Consider the following 18,358-nt stretch of genomic DNA (forward strand, 5'->3'; position numbering starts at 1 on the left):
TAACTGTTAGCGCCTCAGTGTTGTTCACAGGGGTCAATGTACACGGTAGCTGCATATTCACTCATCATAATTAGTAGCCTATATGAACATAAACATTGATATATAACCGTTATATACACATATAACAATTAATACAAATATTTTATTTCCTAACTGTTTGGGGGCTTGGTGGGGTTTTTAGACTGCAGATTGCGCAGCGTGTAGTAATTCCGACCCTCGTGAACAAGCCGAGGTTATATAGTCTCGCGATCTATCACCTTAGTTGCGCAACAGTCAAAACAAGGGATTACAGTTAGGCCTGTTTTAGTGACTGTCCGGGGAACATGGCTGTCATTATTACTGTAATCAGTCGGTCACCAATCTAGCAAAAATATTTATTAGGAATTTGTTTACTTTCGCTTTCGGATAAAACTCAGACAACAATGAATCCGAAGAGGTAAGGAGCGCCATGCTATAGTTAGCGGGCTACTTCAGGCAGTGAGGTAACGATATTTAGCTAACGTGGGCGTAATTGTATCCAACTAACGTTAACGCTAGCTACAAGTTTACTGGTTAAAACGGTTTGATATCGAGCTAGCAGTTTGTTTGTCTAAACTGTCTTCATTGCTTGCTAGCATGAGTCATAACCTAGCGGTCAAACACGGAAATTGTTCCAATTGTTTTTTCATTCATTTTGGGATTTAAGAACTACTTCAAACAAGGTATGTTTGTTTTCATGTAACGTTAGCTATAGTAGGCTTTCCTTGGCGTGACGTCTTGATAACCGTATAACTCTCTCAGACAAGGTGACTTATCAATATATTCGACTTTATTTACTCTAATTCTAATTAGCATCAAAGTACACATACAAGACTATAGCCCTTGATCAGGACTCTTAGTTCCATACACATGAGTCATTGGTTGAAGGCGTCTTGTAGGGGGGGTGGTTTGTTAAGCGCCACGACGCCCGGTCTGAACATTAACACGCAGCGCTTTCGGTGCTGTTTTGGAAGCATAAAGACCTTGGTGAGAAATATCTTTTTTTTTTTCAGTTTAAATTGATACGTACATTTTTTATAGGGTTAGTGTTCCCAAACGGCCATATTTCCATGTTACATCGCTTGTTTACGGAAAACAGTCAGAAGGACCGAGTGTACTAACGTTACCTGTGTTAATTAACTAACTTACACCTATGTATAAACAGAAGACAGACGCCACAAACTTGTCACTGAAAAATACTGCCGGATGTAACTGTTAAAACATCGTACAGTAAGTGTGTATTTTGCATTTGTGAAATTGTTTTCTTGTGATATGAAAGAGTGATCAATGTTTCCAGAACCGTGCCGCGAGTCAATCTATTCACGTTTAGATGGAGTATTTGGCTGTTCTGGCTTCCAGAACCAATTCGCCATTAAACAGAACATGTAACTTGGACGAAGGAGTAACAATATTTTCCTTTAGTCGAATATTGGGCTAGCAAGACAACAAATCCCTGCAAGCTCCTGCACTTAATAGCTGACACGTCTAAGAGGTTCAGTCTAGCTAGCTAACTAGCCAGCCATGTCACAGCAATGTTTTCAGTTACCCATTTGGTAAGAATTCTGAATGTGCTGGATTGTTCTTGATTGTTAAGCATTCAAGACAACTGTCCAGTACTATAACTTGAGTAGAGGTAGCTAAGTTATTCCATGTCAAGCTAACTAACTTAGCTAGCTAGCTAACAAACAATGGGCCCATCTAGCTAGCTTGGTGGTGGTACTACTACATTTACATTTACATTTAAGTCATTTAGCAGACGCTCTTATCCAGAGCGACTTACAAGTTGGACTACTGTAGCAAGCTTGTTATTTTTAGTAAAGTCTAACTTGGCTAGATAGAGAGTAAGTTTATTATGTTTGCCAATAGAAGGCTTTGGGTGTTATCTAGCGTTCCATTATAAATTATGTTTACATTTCTTCAACTAATGTGAAGAGAACAACAAACATGTATGTTTTGTATTAACAGGACATCATGAGTGCTGATGGTGGCAGATTCCCTATTGACACCTCTAACTATTTACCTGTGATGGCTGAATGTCCACATTTAGATGACAACTCAAGCAACACTGAGAACTGGGAAAGTAATCTTCACAGACACTCAAGGTAATAAACTAGCACTCATTAGGGAAGAGTACTGTATTGCTACTTAAAAAAAGAATTGTAGAACAAGGACATCACTTTAGAAAGAATTCTGAATGTGCTGGATTGTTCTTGATTGTTCAGCATTCAAGACAACTGTCCAGTACTATTTTATATATAGTGTCTTCAGAAAGTATTCACACCCCTTGACTTTTTCCACATTTTTTTGTTTCAGCCTGAATTTAAAATTGATTACACTTTTACAAATAAATGAAAAACTGAAATGTCTTGAGTCAATAAGTATTCAACCTTTTGTTATGACAAGCCTAAATAAGTTCAGGATTAAATATTTGACTACTGAGTCACATAAGTTGCAAGGACTCACTCTGCAATAATAGTGTTTCAATTAAAAACATTTTTTATTTACAATGTTGGCAGGACAATGACGGCTTACCGGGGAACAGTGGTTTAACTGCCTTGTTCAGGGGCAGAACAACAGATTTTACATTGTCAGCTCAGGGATTCGATACAGCAAACTTTGGCCCAACGCTCTGACCACTAGGCTACCTGCCACCCCAGTTTAATATCATTTTTGGATGAAAACCTAATTGCTGTACCACACATACCATTTTCTGTAAGGTCCCTCAGTCGAGCAGTGCATTTCAAACCGATTCAACCACAAAGACGTAGCCTAGTGTTTAGAGCGTTGGACTAGTAACCGAAAGGTTGCAAGTTCGAATCCCTGAGCTGACAAGGTACAAATCTGTCGTTCTGCCCCTGAACAAGGCAGTAGGAACCCACTGTTCCTAGGCCGTCATTGAAAATAAGAATTTGTTCTTAACTGACTTGCCTAGTTAAATAAAGGTTAAAAAAAGAAAGACCAGGGGGGTTTTCCAATGCCTCAGTAAAAATACCCAATGCCTGGGTAAAAATAGAAAAAAAAGTAGACATTGAATATCCCTTTGAGCATGGTGAAGTTATTAATTCCACCTTGAATGGTGTATCAATACACCCAGTCACTACAAAGATACAGGCTTCCTTCCTAACTGTTTCTTGAGAGGAAGGAAACCACTCAGGGATTTCACTGAGGCCAATAGTGACTTTAAAACAGAGTTTAACGGCTGTGATAGGAGGAAACTGAGAATGGCTCAGTTACTCCACAATACTAACTTAATTGACAGAGTGAAAAGGAAGCCTGTACAGACTACAAATATTCCAAAACATGCATCCTGTTTGCAACAATGCACTGAAGTAATACTGCAAAGAAGCAATTCACTTTTTGTCCTGAATACATAGTGTTTGGGGCAAATACAACACATTACTGAGTACCACTCTCTATATTTTCAAGTATAGTGGTGACTGCATCAGGTTATGAGTGCTTGTAATCGTTAAGGGCTGGGGAGTTTTTCAGGATAAAAAATAAACCGAATGGAGCTAAGCACAGGCGACTCTTGCTCGACACCCAAAACACATTGAAACGGCTGTGCATACGTACACACCACCTCATTATTGCAGTCCTACTAAGACTATTATTGCGTTCTAGAGAGGACTGGCATGAGTATGAAGCATCGTATTTGCTTATCAACTTGTTTGAATGTAGATGTGGAGGAACTAGAATATTTCTGCCGTGCGCCGCTTTGACAGATCCCATGTGGCGCACTCTACGCTGATAAGTCTATTCTTTGCTGTGTTATATAGCCCTATTGGATGAAGCCAGTATTACTTGAGACTTTGGTTAAGTAATTATCCAAGCATGTGCATTATTCCAGATGACGGTTCACACAGTTTCCAAACTGCACCCTGGTAATTTTACATTTTTATGCTGGAAACCTGGAGGTTTTTATTCGAGATGTGACGGTATTTGGCTGCCAAATGTATAGGTGTTCCCATAATATTTTAAAATTGAGGAAGTGTCATTATTTTAGTTATCCATGGTAGATGTCCTTCCTAGCAAAAATGACCCCCACCCTTTCTGATTTGAGCTGCTGAACAGTATTTGCGCTTGATGCTTTTATGGCCCAGAAAGTGAACTTGCCATTTACAAATTGTTTAGCGGGGATGCCCTGCTTTAAGATCTATTGCCTAGGACATCAACAGCCAGCTGTGGTTTCATTTTTTAAATAAGCTATAGGTACAATAGGCCTACTTTTTATTGCACATTTAGGCCTAATTAAACTGACTAATTTGGCAATATTCAACTTCAATTCACTGGCACTATGTAAAATAGCTTAGCCATACTCAGTGATAGCCTAATATATACTTTTAGTGAACTTACTAGGCACATGCAATGACACATGCAATGAATAAACATTTTATACATCATTTTTGAGCTAACACTAGCTAAGCTAGCGCCATCGTCTTGGAACGCCTTACAAAATACTTTTAAACTGGAAGAACTTGTCCCGATTGGTATTTTTAAATCACTGATGAATGATCTTGCGACTGATTCCCTGACCTGTCAATGTTTTAGGGTTAAAGTTACATTTAGGGGTTAGGTTTAAGGGTTAGCTAAAAAAAGGTTAGGGGAAGGGTTAGCAAAAATGCAGTAAATATTCGAACTCGCAGCTAGAAGTTTGCGTTATACGCCCACCCACCCACCCGACCAACCACCCTACTTTCATTTTTTGCCTTTAGTAACCACCTGTCTTGCGTAACATACCATACTAATTTGGGTATCCTGGATTTACTTTTACTGTGTCTAGTCTAGTAGACCAGGATCACCACAATGTGTCAAATGAGAGCTTTTTAGGGTGTGGCTATTCTGGTCCATCAGATAGCCTATGTATTTTTGACACACTCAGATGCATATTGTGGACTGTTAATCATGTCATACACTTCCTTAAAGTGGTCGTTCAGGCTTTTGGGAATGAAGCCCTTTGTCTACCTCCCCCAGAGTCAGATTAACTTGTGGATGCTATTTTTGTCTCTGCGTCCAGTATGGAGGAAGTTAGTGGTTTTCCATAGAAGATGACAAGGGGAGATGACATTTTGGAAGCCGTTCACTTTCAATGGAGGGAAGTGAAGTGGTCGGGGGACCATTGGGTGACGTGAAGAAGCTGAACTTATACCACAAGTCCTATTGACCAATCGAAACTCACTATATATTTTCTATCCCCTACTGGATTGGCCGTTACCTCTCACTACCTAGCACCTACATGTGGGCGAAGCTAGCATGGCTATCCGAATTATCATGTTCAAAGGAAACCCACAGTTGGAGGTAGTTTTGCGAGCCAATACTAATTAACGTTAGCCACCTAACTAGAATTCGTAACATGTTTTTTGCAAATTCTTAACATATCATACAAATTGTAATTTCTGACATATGAAATGGGTGATGGATATCCACAAATTAATACATACCATATGAAATGTAATGCATACTATACTGAACAAAAATATTAAAACAACAATTTCAATTATTTTACTGAGTTTACAGTTCATACAAGGAAATCAGTCAATTGAAATAAATGAATTTGGCCCTAATCTATGGATTTCACATGAGTGGGCAGGGGCGCAGGCACGGGTGGGCCTGGGAGGGCATAGGCCCACCCACTGGGGAGCCAGGCCCAGCCAATCAGAATGTTTTTCCCCACAAAAGGTCTTTATTACAGACAGAAATACTCAGTTTCATCAGCTGTGCGGGGGGCTGGTCTCTGACAATCCCACAAGTGAAGAAGCCAGATGTCGCGGTCCTGGGCTGGCGTGGTTACACGTGGTCTGCAGTTGTGAGGCCGGTTGGATGTACTGACAAATTCTCTAAAAGATGTTGGAGGCAGCTTATGGTAGAGAAATTAACATTAAATTCTCTGGCAACAGCTCTGGTGGACATTGCTGCAGTCAGCATGCCAATTGCACACTCCCTCAACTTGAGACATGTGGCATTGTTATGTGACAACTACACATTTTTAGTGGTCTTTCTTCACCAGCACAAGGTGCACCTGTGTAGTAATCATGCTGTTTAATTAGTCTTAATATGCCACACCTGTCGGGTGGATGGATTATATTGGCAAAGGAGAAATGGTCACTAACAGGGATGTAAACAAATTTGTAGAATACATTTGTGAGAAATAAGCTTTTAGTGCATATGGAACATTTCTGAGATTTTTTTTTTATCCACTCATGAAACATGGGACCAACACTTGTTGCGTTTTTTATATTTTTGTTCAGAATAAATTGAGTTTCCTACATTTACACACAGAATCATACAAAATTCTCTGAGACCAGGTTGCTGTAGTTGTAATCCTACCTCTGGATGGACTTCTCAGTCCTGTGATTCTCAACCAAAGCCCTTATCTGGGGAATCAATCATTTATATGAATCTCTAGCTCAAATTACATTTTTATTAATATCAACAAACAGAACACATTTTTAGCACATATTGGCATTGTAATCTACAGCCAAGTAAAATCCAGAGGTCAATTGGTGCGCTGTCATGTTCATCATTCGCAAATCAGCAATTTTATTTAATCAGCCAAGCAATTCTGCTGAAGACAATCGTGTCGAGTCGGAAAAGGCTATATAAGGACACGCCTGACGCCCAAACCGATATTTCATTTTAGAATTAATCACAATGAGGTTATTAAGGTAAGGGTCCGTTTTAGGGTTTTGCTAGTGGGTTTAAGCGTCAACTGTGTCCTTATAGTCTTCCCCTGTCGCGTCAGGCAATATCAGGACAGTAGACTGGGAGGTCGCACTACGTCAGAAGGGCTGCTCTGTGAGTCTGATTCAGTGTCGTGGAAAAAAAACGCACAGCCATTCATTTCTACGGGTCTCCCTGTCTGAACTGAATGACTGGTCCTCGCTCTTTTTTTCCCTTTTTTCCCCCTTCCAATTGTGGCGATCGAGGCTTTCGAAAGATACATTTACAGCTAGCAAGTTGAACAGTCTACGAAATAATGCTGAAGTTCGAAAGTAATGCCCAAGGATGCTAAACCGGCTGGCAAGGCTGCATTGTTCGGAGGAGCCCAAGTCCTTTGTGCTTTCATTCCTCAGCTCATCCCGTGCTGCTTTGTCTTTAATTTGCCGTGCGATACAAACGGGTAGGTCTGCGAAGCATTTATTATAGCATATGTTGATTACCTATGTTTTTGTAAATATTTATTTCATTGTTCGGCTTTTTGTGGTTTTCCCACGCATTCTTATGAATGGCAAGAGGAAAAGAACCAAGACTACGCGTCTTTTTAAAATGAAGTGTGTCCTTTCATGGGGTTTGCCGATCAGAACGCCTTTTGTGGAGGGTTAAACCCCGACACTAGCGTGCATTCTCTCTGTTTTAATATCACAGGGAAAGTGTCAGCAGTGCTCTAAATTATTGATGGGACCCTTTTCTTTAAGTAACGGGACTCAATGCTGCAGACGCTTATTTATAACACCAGTTCATCTGTGCTTTACCCCCATTATCAGTCATAGTAATCGTCTTAAAATGACGAAACTTAACATTAAACATTGCAATTTGCATTTGATCATTTCGTGGAAATCAATGCCTTTTCTAAGAGGTTATGTGAGGTAATAGCGGCAGCCATTGAGTTGATATGTGGATGGATATAGCTTTGCATTTCTGCCTGCATGAAAGATGAGATGAGCTCTATCGCTTTCGCTGACCCTTTGTTTGTTAATCCTGCCAGACTTGCCTTATTCATGCACTGGGGGAAGATTTGTTATATACATAAAATAAAATAAATCTGGTCACCAAACTTTTCCCGTTTTGACATTCTACTTTATATTCAGAATTGCAGTTATGCAAAAGGAACCAAAATATTGTAGAATAGAAAGAGGGATTGATACTGCTATGTTTCCACACCTGAATTTCTGCTGAGTGCAATGGGGGCATCACTCCATAACTAGTGCTGATTCTCCATTCAAGCTCTTAATCACATTCCCCAACCTGATGAGACTCATCACTCTATTGAAGAGTTTCTCTTTTTGACATTTCATATGAGCCTGTAGAGCAATTGTATGCTCCATGTCAAGAACTGTCTTTCGATAAGAGCCTTTTTCAATACATTTTATGAAGTCCACAAGTCATGTGAGGACACAAGGGATGTACATTTAGTTCTCTCATTGTTGTTTTTATTTACATGGCTGGAGGTCTCATAGCAGTACAGAATTCAATGCAGGTGTAGTAACGAGGACAAGCTGCACAAAGATCAGGGGACCCACATACTGTAGGGCAGGCCTGGCGGTCCCTGACCTGCATACAATGTGATTACAACTTCCCGTTTCTGTACCAGTCATTAGCATCCATTCAGTTGCTGTTGAAATTTAGACAATTATTTGTTTCAATAAGTGTTAACACTATGAACAAGATATTACAATCAGCCCAATCTTTCCACATCCTTTAAAAAAAAAATTAAAGACATGTCTGCTGAAATGAAGTTGTCCACATGTAGTGGAATGACTTAGATTTTTCCTACTCAGTCAGTGAGCCATCTCTCGCACTCTCTGGGACTTCATCAGTGGAGGTGGCGCCTCAGTCAGACATTGTTAACGGTTGACTGGGTTGAATATTTCTATCGTGAGCTAGAAGGTGGATGGATGTCGTCCATTTGAGGGGCTATAAAGGCAGCTTCTCTAGAGCTCTCCCGTCTTTGAGTTCCTCTTTTGTGCTGCTGCTCTCCAGTCCATTCACTTTAGCCTCATCATATTTGATAATCACTTCCCTCGGGAGGGACGCACTCTTTATTAGGGAGACCTGCTGCATGGCACGCTGGTCAGACTAGACAGACCAGACAGTGTGAGAGAGCTTTCAGAGGTAAGGTGGCTGCCGCAGATAACATAACAGCTCTTGTGGATGCTTTCGGCTTCTCTGCCTGTTTCAATGGGATGGCCAGTTTCTCCAGTTTCCCTACAGATAGGCTCTTTTGCGATGGATAATAGGGTTATTATCCTGTGGAACTATTTTTAAAAAATGATTTCAAGAAGGTGTGTTTGGTACTTCATGCTCCATCAGTGTAATATTTCATATTTTACCAATGCCACTCCAAGAGGTGTAATAGTCCTATTTATGTGTTCTTTCACTCCCTAATGGGTTTCTCAAAGTATAGGACTGCAGGCAGCAAGCAGTAGTGTTGTATTGGCTGTCTTTCTACAGCAGTCAGCGCTGCTATTTTTTTTTTTTCTCTCAGAGGGTTCATATGAGTTTACTGCAGGCTTTTACCCACTTCTCTGCAGAGAAGCATACAAAATACTCCCTTTCCCCCTCCGTGCTCGTGTGTGTGGGTCTGACTGTGTGTGGTGTGCTCCTCTCAGTGCCCAGCCCCGCGTTCCAGTCCCTCAACTAGAGGCCGACCTGGTCAACATGAACCTGCATGGCGCCAGCGGAGGCCTCGAACGCTGCAGGGACAGTGATCGCCGGAGGTCTAGCGACCGCTCCCGAGACTCCTCCCACGAGAGGGGAGAGGGTCAGCTGACCCCTTGCATCAGGAACGTCACCTCGCCCACCCGACAGCACAACAGCGGTGAGTACTCCATTACTGCTTTGAGACCACACAGGGTGCTTTCTCATGCCTCCGGTACAGCTGTGAGATTGAGTCCCTTTCTAACTACATAAAAGCAGTGACTGAATCAGAGCTCTCAGAAATGTGGTTTCATTGTGTTGAAATCGCCTTAAAGCCTCACCCAGAGGCGGAGCCAGGTAGTCATACTACTCCTACTCAGTCTGTACCCACTCAGGGAATTAAGCCTATAACTGAATGATGTTTAAATTGCTACAGTAAGAGTTGAATAGTAGAGTCTTGAAAGGAAAGCATTTTGACTCTTGCAAAAGCTTTCAATTACTTGACCAGCGTTAACAATGTCCCTTTTCATCCAGTGTGATGAGACAGCAGTGTTGGCACCTTAATTATGGTACTCTGCCTGTCTGTCTCCCAGATCGTGAGCGGTGCGAGGGTGGTTCTTCCTCCAGGTCGTCGAGTCCTCGGCCCCCCAGGGCCTTAATCTCCGTGGGGCCCAGCTGCATCGCAGCGAGCAGGAGCAGCCTTTTCAGTACTGAGACCCACTGTAAGAGTCTGGGCCATGGACACGTGCACGGTCCCTGTGACCACCTCTACGTCTATGAGAACGCAAAGGAGGGGACGCGCACATTACGGACCGCCGAGAGGGTCACTCTGATAGTGGACAACACCCGCTTCCTGGTGGACCCGGCCATCTTCACCGCCCAGCCCAACACCATGCTGGGAAGGTATAAAGCATACTATTGTATCACCAGAAATTAAAGTGACATCCAAAAGGGATATTAAAACAAATGAATTTCAATCCGAATGTTTTTCTTCTCTCATAGAATGTTTGGATCCGGGAGAGAATACAATTTCACTAGGCCCAATGACAAAGGAGAGTTTGAGGTGGCAGATGGAATCAGCTCAACGGTTTTTAGAGCCATCCTGGTAAGACACTCTCTGGCGTTATAATAAGATCTCATTCACGTTTGATAATGTCACTGTTTTTCACCTAATGTACCCAGAGACAGGTTGGTATTGACGAAGTGAAGGATTACGCTGCTGCGTCATTAATCTTCATGACTGGAATGGGAAAGGCATTCTCTCTCAGATTCTATATCCATCCCCTATTTATTTTATTAGGAAGAAGAATAGGCACTCAGGTCAGAACACTATCTTTCTAAAACAGACCTTGATTATGGCACCAAATTAAAGGGATACTTTGGGATTTTGACGATGATGCCCTTTATCTACTTCCCCATAGTCAGTTGAACTCGTGGATACCATATTTATGTCTCTGTGTCCAGTATGAAGGACGTTGAGGTACACTACATGACCAAAAGTAGGACACCTGCTTGTTGAACATTTCATTTCAAAATCATGGGTATTAATATGGGGTTGGTCCCTCCCTTTGCTGCTATAACAGCCTCCACTCTTCTGGGAAGGCTTTCCATTAGATATTGGAACATTGCTGCGGGGATTTGCTTCCATTCAGCCACAAAAGCATTAGTGATGTTGGGCGATTAGGCCTGGCTTGCAGTCGGTATTCCAATTCATCCCAAAGGTGTTCGATGGGGTTGAGGTCAGGGCTCTGTGCAGGCTAGTCAAGTTCTTCCACACTGAGCACGGGGCATTGTCATGCTGAAACAGGAAAGGGCCTTCCTCAAACCGTTGCCACAAAGTTGGAAGCACAGAATCGTCTAGAATGTCATTGTATGCTATAGCGTTAACATTTCCCTTAGCTGGAACTAAGGAGCCTAGCCCGAACCATACAAAATGGTCCCAGACTATTATTCCTCCTCCACCAAACTTTACAGTTGGCACTATGCATTGGGGCAGGTAGTGTTCTCCTGTCATCTGCCAAACCCAGATTTGTCCGTTGGACTGTCAGATGGTGACGCGTGATTCATTTCTCCAGAGAACGTGTTTCCATTGCTTTAGAGTCCAATGACGGCGAGCTTTACACCACTCCAGCCGACGCTTGGCATTGCGCGTGATGATCTTAGACTTGTGTGCGGCTGCTCGGCCATGGAAACCCATTTCTTGAAGATGCCGACAAACAGTTCTTGTGCTGACGTTGCTTCCAGAGGTAGTTTGGAACTCTGTAGTGAGTGTTGCAACCGAGGACAGACGATTCTTACGCGCTAGGCGCTTCAGCACTGGGCAGCCCCGTTCTGTTTGCCTGTGTGGCCTACCACTTCGCGGCTGAGCTGTTGTTGCTCCTAGAGGTTTCCACTTCACAATAACAGCACTTATAAACTCAGCAAAAAAATAAACGTCCTCTCACTGTCATCCTCGTTTATTTTCAGCAAACTTAACATGTGTAAATATTTGTATGAACATAACAAGATTCAACAACTGAGACACAAACTGAACAAGTTCCACAGACATGTGACTAACAGAAATTGAATAATGTGAGGGTCAAAAGTAAGTCAATGCAGCTGGTGGCCACACCAGATTCTAGGTACTGCAGTGCTCCTCATGGACTACACCAGATTTGCCAGTTCTTGCTGTGAGATGTTACCCCACTCCTCCACCAAGGCACCTGCAAGTTCCCGGACATTTCTGGGGGGAATGGCCCTAGCCCTCACCCTCCGATCCAACAGGTCCCAGACGTGCTCAATTGGATTGAGATCCGGTCTCTTCGCTGGCCATGGCAGAACACTGACATTCCTGTCTTGCAGGAAATAACAAGCAGATCGAGCAGTATGGCTGGTGGCATTGTCATACTGGAGGGTCATGTCGGGATGAGCCTGCAGGAAGGGTACCACATGAGGGAGGAGGATGTCTTTCCTTTAATGCACAGTGTTGAGATTGCCTGCAATGACAACAAGCTCAGTCCGATGATGCTGTGACACACCGCCCCAGACCATGACGGACCCTCCACCTCCAAATTGATCCCGCTCCATCCAGAGTACAGGCCTCGGTGTAACGCTCATTCCTTCGACGATAAACGCGAATCCGAACATCACCCCTGGTGAGACAAAACCACGACTCGTCAGTAAAGAGCACTTTTTGCCAATCCTGTTTGAAGGGGGGTATGTGTGTGTGTATATATAGTGTAGTTTCGTGAGCCAATGCTAACTAGCGTCAGCGCAATGACTGGAAGTCATGCTAGCAGATTCCAATAGACTTTCAGGCATTGCGCTAATGCTAGTTAGCAATTCCGCTGGTGGTATAGTTATCAACTTCCTTCAAACTGCACGCAGAGACATACACATTTTATCCATGAGTTCATCTGACTCTGGGGAAGTAGATGAAGGGCCTCATTGCCAAAATCCCAAAGAATCCCTTTAATGTATTTATTAAATTCCATTGTGGAGTTATGGCCACAGATTTTGTAGTAGCCATATGTATAGGGGTCAATACATTGTTTTTTTGAGCACATTATTGCTGCATCATTTCCTTATTATTCAAACACTTGTATTGTGTTTGTATGCAATTACTGTCAAGTGATACGTTGACAAGTAAGCTCGTTTACAAACATCTCCGGGGTTATCTATCCGACATTGTGTATTTTTGGGGAAGTGTGGAAATGCGGGGCAGATAATCTGTGCAGTGTTACGTAAGGCAGATTTTCAGGGATCAGAGCTACTAATACTGCACAACATGCTAGTGCTTTCATTTTTGTGTACGTTCGCCCTGGCATTCCACTTAAGTCTCCAGAGACACAGGGCAGGAGAACAACCAGGTAATTGCATCTGTTTTGTGTGTATCATACGGTTTCTGGGCTTTATTACATTATCAGGGGCAGCTCTCTGTGTGCTTCAGAGGTAGTACTGTGTTCTAGCATGCCAGAGTAGCAATTTCACATCTGTATGCTTCTTTGTATGTGGGAGAGAAATGCTAATGTAGATAGTCAGGACTCGGGTATGCTGCAAGCACTTCTGTGTTTGATTTCAATGCTTACCTTGGGTTTTCAGTATTGAACGTCTCGTAGTACCGATCCGTTCTGTAATTGGGAAAAGCTCTTCTATCAAATGCGACCCGACCATAATAGCAGGGAGAGAAAGAAAACCATGGCTGGCAGCATTATCATTTAGGGCACAGAGCAAGCTAACAGCCGTTTCCGACGCGGTCTTGTGAAGAGCTGCGCGTCGCTGCTGCTGCCTTGATACCGTTTCTTTTCATCGTTATACTTGAACTCTGTCAATATTCCACTGGCTGTAAATAGCTCTGTGGGGGTGGGGGGGAGAGAGGGTGTGACGTCGCTGCCATTTGCTGTTGTCGGAAGGCTCTGTTCTGTGTGTGCGCAGACCAGCCTCAGTAATGGCTGCCTGTTTTGTTTTTCCTGTGTGACTTTTAAATGGCAGGATTACTACAAATCTGGGATAATCTGCTGTCCTGATGGGATCCCCGTTCCTGAGCTGAGAGAAGCATGTGACTACCTCTGCATCTCCTTTGACTACAGCACCATCAAGTGTAGAGACCTCAGTGAGTGTGTATATATTGTATGATTCCCCCTCATTGCTGTAAGTTGATAATGGGTTATTACATTTTAGGCAGAATATTCCTGTAATATTTCATGCCATATTCTGTATTAGCTGCAAATTTTTGCCTGTGTTCAGTGTTGTCAGGTTGTTGACATGATGCACAGCTCTGAAACCAGGTCAATATTAGCCTACAGATTTGATGCAAGTCAGATGATCGCAGGTTTCCACAATGTGGGTCACTGACTGCTGTAGCTATTGATTGACGTTGTTTGAAATGTGGATGAGTGCCTAGTTTTGTTGACTTGCTGCGAGTGAGCCTGTGTGTGTGTGTGTGTGTGTGTGTGTGTGTGTGTGTGTGTGTGTGTGTGTGTGTGTGTGTGTGTGTGTGTGTGTGTGTGTGTGTGTGTGTGTGTGTGTGTGTGAACATGTACAGTGCATTCGGAAAGTATTCAGAGCCCTTCCCTTTAAAAAATTTGTTTTGTTACGTTACAGACGTATTCCAAAATGGATTAATAGAATTTATCAATCTACACACAATACCGCATAATGACAAAGGTAAAACGGTTATTAGACTTTTTGTAAATGTATTACAAATAAAAAAAACGTTATTTACATAATTATTCAGACCCTTTGCTACAAGACTCGAAATTGAGCTCAGGCGCATCCTGTTTCATTGATCATCCTTGAGATGTTTCTACAACTTGATCGGAGTCCACCTGTAGTAAATTCAATTGATTGGACATGATTTGGAATGGCACACACGTGTCTATATAAGGTCCCACAGTTGACCATGCATGTCAGAGCAAAAACCAAGCCATGAGGTCGAAGGAATTGTCCGTAGAGCTCCGAGACAGGATTGTGTCGAAGGCACAGATCTGGGAAAGGGTACCAAAACATTTATGCAGCATTGAAGGTACCCAAGGACACAGTGCCCTCCATCATTTTTAAATGGAAGAAGTTTGGAACCACCAAGACTCTCCCTACCGCTGGCCGCCCGGCCAAACTGAGCAATCCGGGGAGAAGGGCCTTGGTCAGGGAGGTGACCAAGAACCCGATGGTCACTCTGACAGAGCTCCTGTGTGGAGATGGGAGAACCTTCCAGAAGGACAACCATCTCTGCAGTACTCCACCGATCAGGCCTTTATGGTAGAGTGGCCAGAAGGAAGCCACTCATCAGTAAAAGGCACATGGCAGCCCGCTTAGAGTTTGCCAAGGCACCTAAACAAGATTCTCTGGTCTGATGAAAGCAAGATTGAACTCTTTGGCCTGAATGCCAAGTGTCACATTTGTAGGAAACCTGGCACCATCCCTACGGTGAAGCATGGTGGTGGCAGCAGCATCATGCTGTGAGGATGTTTTTCAGCAGCAGGGACTGAGAGACTAGTCAAGATCGAGGGAAAGATGAACAGAGCAAAGTAGGGAGAAATCCTTGATGAAAACCTGCTCCAGAGCACTCAGGACCTCAGACTGGGGGCGAAGGTTCACCGTCCAACAGGACAACGATCCTAAGCACACAGCCAAGCAACGCAGGAGTGGCTTCAGGACAAGTCTCTGAATGTCCATGAGTGGCCCAGCCAGAGCCTGGACTTGAACCTGATCGAACATCTCTGGAGAGAACTGAAAGTAGCTGTGCAGCGACTCTCCCCATCCATCCTGCCAGAGCTTGAGGATCTGCAGAGAAGAATGGGAGAAACTCCCCAAATACAGGTGTGCCGAGCTTGTGGAGTCATACCCAAGAAGACTCAAGGCAGTAATCGCTGCCAAAGGTGCTGCAACAAAGTACTGAGTAAAGGGTCTGAATACTTAATTTTTTTGCAAATGTATTAAAAAATAAACTGTTAGATTTTTTCAGTATGGGGTCTTGTGTGTGTAGATGGATGAGGGACATATTTGAAATAAAGCTTTTACGTAACAAAATGTGGGAAAGGTAAAGGGGTCTGAATACTTCCCGAACATACTGTTTACATTTCAGCGCGAGAACTGGAGTACGATCATCACATCACACATGTCCCGTGATGCACTTTTCATGACCACCCACTCCTATCTTCTAGGTGCACTCATGCACGAGCTGTCCAACGATGGGGCGAGGCGTCAGTTTGAGTTCTACTTGGAGGAGATGGTGGTGCCGCTGATGGTTGCCAGCGCCCAGAACGGAGAGAGGGAGTGTCACGTGGTGGTCCTGACTGACGACGACGTGGTGGACTGGGACGAGGAGTACCCTCCGCAGATGGGAGAGGAGTATTCACAGAGTGAGTTAGGTCATTCGCCTCACTGGCTCTGTTGATATAGTATATGTGGAATACTCTACAAGCAAGCCATTTCAACAATCATCCATGAGTCATCAAAAAGGAGGACCAAGGCACTCTTCATATAATTAATTCAAATGCCTTTATTAGTATGGCATGTTCAATAGAAACAGTTTTTTTTTAAATCCGATGCGTTTCGGCTGCATGGCCTTCGTCAGGGAGTACAAAAAATAATACAATGTCCTCTTTTGAACAGCTTTTCCAATTAGCCCTAATTAGAAGAGGGAGTGGTTACAAAATTGATTGGACACACCTAGTAAGCAATACTATACACATTAAAAAGTGAAATACTGAAGCTATGTTATCATAAAAATACAACTCCAAGCTAGAAGTATCAGGACACATAGAAAGGTAGTTCTAACCTTAAATATGACTGGGAGAAGTGTCAAGAATAAGACAGCAATATAGTCCATAGTACACTAGAACACAGCAAAACATGAACAACAACAGTCTAAACATAGCTGAGGGCAATTGAGCAAAATGTCCACTAGATGACAGCAAATGGACCTGTCACAACCCTACAGGAAGGGTGAGGAATCCATGTCTTCATTTAAACCGGGGTATTTAGTGGCCTGTAGTTTGTAAATCCAAAAACTTTCCCTTTGGTTTAATTGTTTTAGACAGTCCCCTTTTATAATAGAGGCTGGAATATGATCATCCATGAGTGGTTTATATCCTTGTATGTTTTTTACTGGTATGATGTGTATCCCTAATGTTAAAGGCCCAGTGTGTCAGTTCTGGACAACAAGTTACTTACTGTAATGGTTTTTCCTTAAAATGGTCAAAAAGAAACAACAAGTTTCATCAGCTGTTTATATGATACAAAACCCTGGAAATACAGAATGAGTGCACTAGGCCTTTAAACCCAACACCTAATAGTTATGTATTGCTGAATGCCTGTGTGGTTTAACTTCTAATATGAATGACTTAATTTTTCATTACAGTTATATACAGCACAAAACTGTACAGATTCTTCAAGTACATAGAGAATCGAGACGTTGCCAAATCAGTATTAAAAGACAGAGGACTTAAGAAAATCAGACTTGGAATTGAAGGTATGCTGGATCATCACTGAATTTCCTTCTTCCACATGTCTTTACAATTTGATAACACCAAGCAAGTTCTTAAACCTGCATAGTAATCCTGTAATTACCAGAATCACTATTGTGCAATCCTTATAGGTCTTATTGCTTCATGTGTCAATGTTACTAGAAGAGTAGTTGTATTATACAGGTATAAGAGCAACTCAATGTTACCTCAATTGGGTAAAAAAAAGACTACAGGTGATGTATTTAATAGAAGGTATTTCGACAGTGTTTGAACAGAAAACATACGTCTCTTTTTACCCTCCCAGGTTATCCCACCTACAAGGAGAAGGTGAAGAAGCGTCCCGGTGGCCGGCCAGAGGTCATCTACAACTATGTGCAGCGGCCCTTCATCCGCATGTCCTGGGAGAAGGAGGAGGGCAAGAGCCGCCATGTTGACTTCCAGTGTGTGAAGAGCAAGTCCATCACAAACCTAGCAGCCGCCGCTGCAGACATTCCCCAGGACCAGCTGGTCAACATGCACCCTGGCCCTCAGGTGGACGAACTGGACATCCAGCCTCAGCCAAGCTACCACTACGAGCCAGACCCAGACGCCCCCTCACCGGCTGTCTGAGACTGGGCCCCCTCAGAGTACTGTAGTGACGAGCGAGTTTGACAGCAGAAACCAAATTGCCTTTGCACCTCTTCTGCAGCCTTAAGGCAAAAAAAAAACAACTGGTATATATTGTCAACAGCTTGGGAAGGAGTAGCAAAGCACACAATTGCCTCCTTGTACTGTTAACTGACCAAAGGAGATCTTTTAAATCACAAACTTGTCTGTGGGTGTGGTGGTGCTGCTGTGTACAGTACTGTAGTTCCTAAAGGGTTTGGTTTTATCCACTTCTGCTTGCTCTCCCTGTTGTGGTACGGGTGAGACTACCACCAGAGCACCTGGGGAGCCTCACTGTGATGCTTTGACCTCAATAAAGATTTTTATTTAATATTCACTTTCATTAATGACTCCTAATTTGGCAATGAGTTTGTTTTTCCTTATCAATGTTTGCT

The 18,358-nt window shown here is 42.9% G+C and overlaps 1 protein-coding gene across 5 annotated transcripts; it reads left to right on the forward strand.

The window, feature by feature from the left end:
* Positions 1-261: 261 nt before the first annotated feature.
* LOC120054120 (BTB/POZ domain-containing protein 10-like) lies at positions 262-18,306 on the forward strand. Of its 5 annotated transcripts, none has more exons than XM_039001527.1 (9): positions 262-436; positions 1,984-2,120; positions 9,345-9,553; positions 9,966-10,275; positions 10,375-10,477; positions 13,843-13,963; positions 16,014-16,211; positions 17,213-17,323; positions 17,623-18,306. In XM_039001527.1, the coding sequence occupies exons 2-9, from the start codon at positions 1,990-1,992 to the stop codon at positions 17,925-17,927; spliced, it is 1,488 nt and encodes a 495-aa protein (XP_038857455.1). In that variant the 5' UTR covers positions 262-436; positions 1,984-1,989; the 3' UTR covers positions 17,928-18,306. The 5 variants fall into 5 exon arrangements, with proteins under 5 accessions (XP_038857455.1, XP_038857458.1, XP_038857457.1 ...); XM_039001529.1 differs by lacking the exon at positions 262-436 and adding an exon at positions 592-701; XM_039001526.1 differs by lacking the exon at positions 262-436 and adding an exon at positions 874-1,005.
* The last annotated feature ends 52 nt before the right edge of the window (positions 18,307-18,358 follow it).

This window comes from Salvelinus namaycush, chromosome 9, assembly GCF_016432855.1.
Source record: "Salvelinus namaycush isolate Seneca chromosome 9, SaNama_1.0, whole genome shotgun sequence".
NCBI classification, from domain to species: domain Eukaryota; kingdom Metazoa; phylum Chordata; class Actinopteri; order Salmoniformes; family Salmonidae; genus Salvelinus; species Salvelinus namaycush.

Bases quoted from the DNA above. Each gene is read 5' to 3' on its own strand.
- LOC120054120 (XM_039001526.1), top strand. From the start codon at position 889: ATGAGTCATTGGTTGAAGGCGTCTTGTAGGGGGGGTGGTTTGTTAAGC. The intron at 10,276-10,374 runs GTATAAAGCATA...CTTCTCTCATAG, and splicing joins CCCAACACCATGCTGGGAAG to AATGTTTGGATCCGGGAGAG. The intron at 10,478-13,842 runs GTAAGACACTCT...TTTAAATGGCAG, and splicing joins CGGTTTTTAGAGCCATCCTG to GATTACTACAAATCTGGGAT.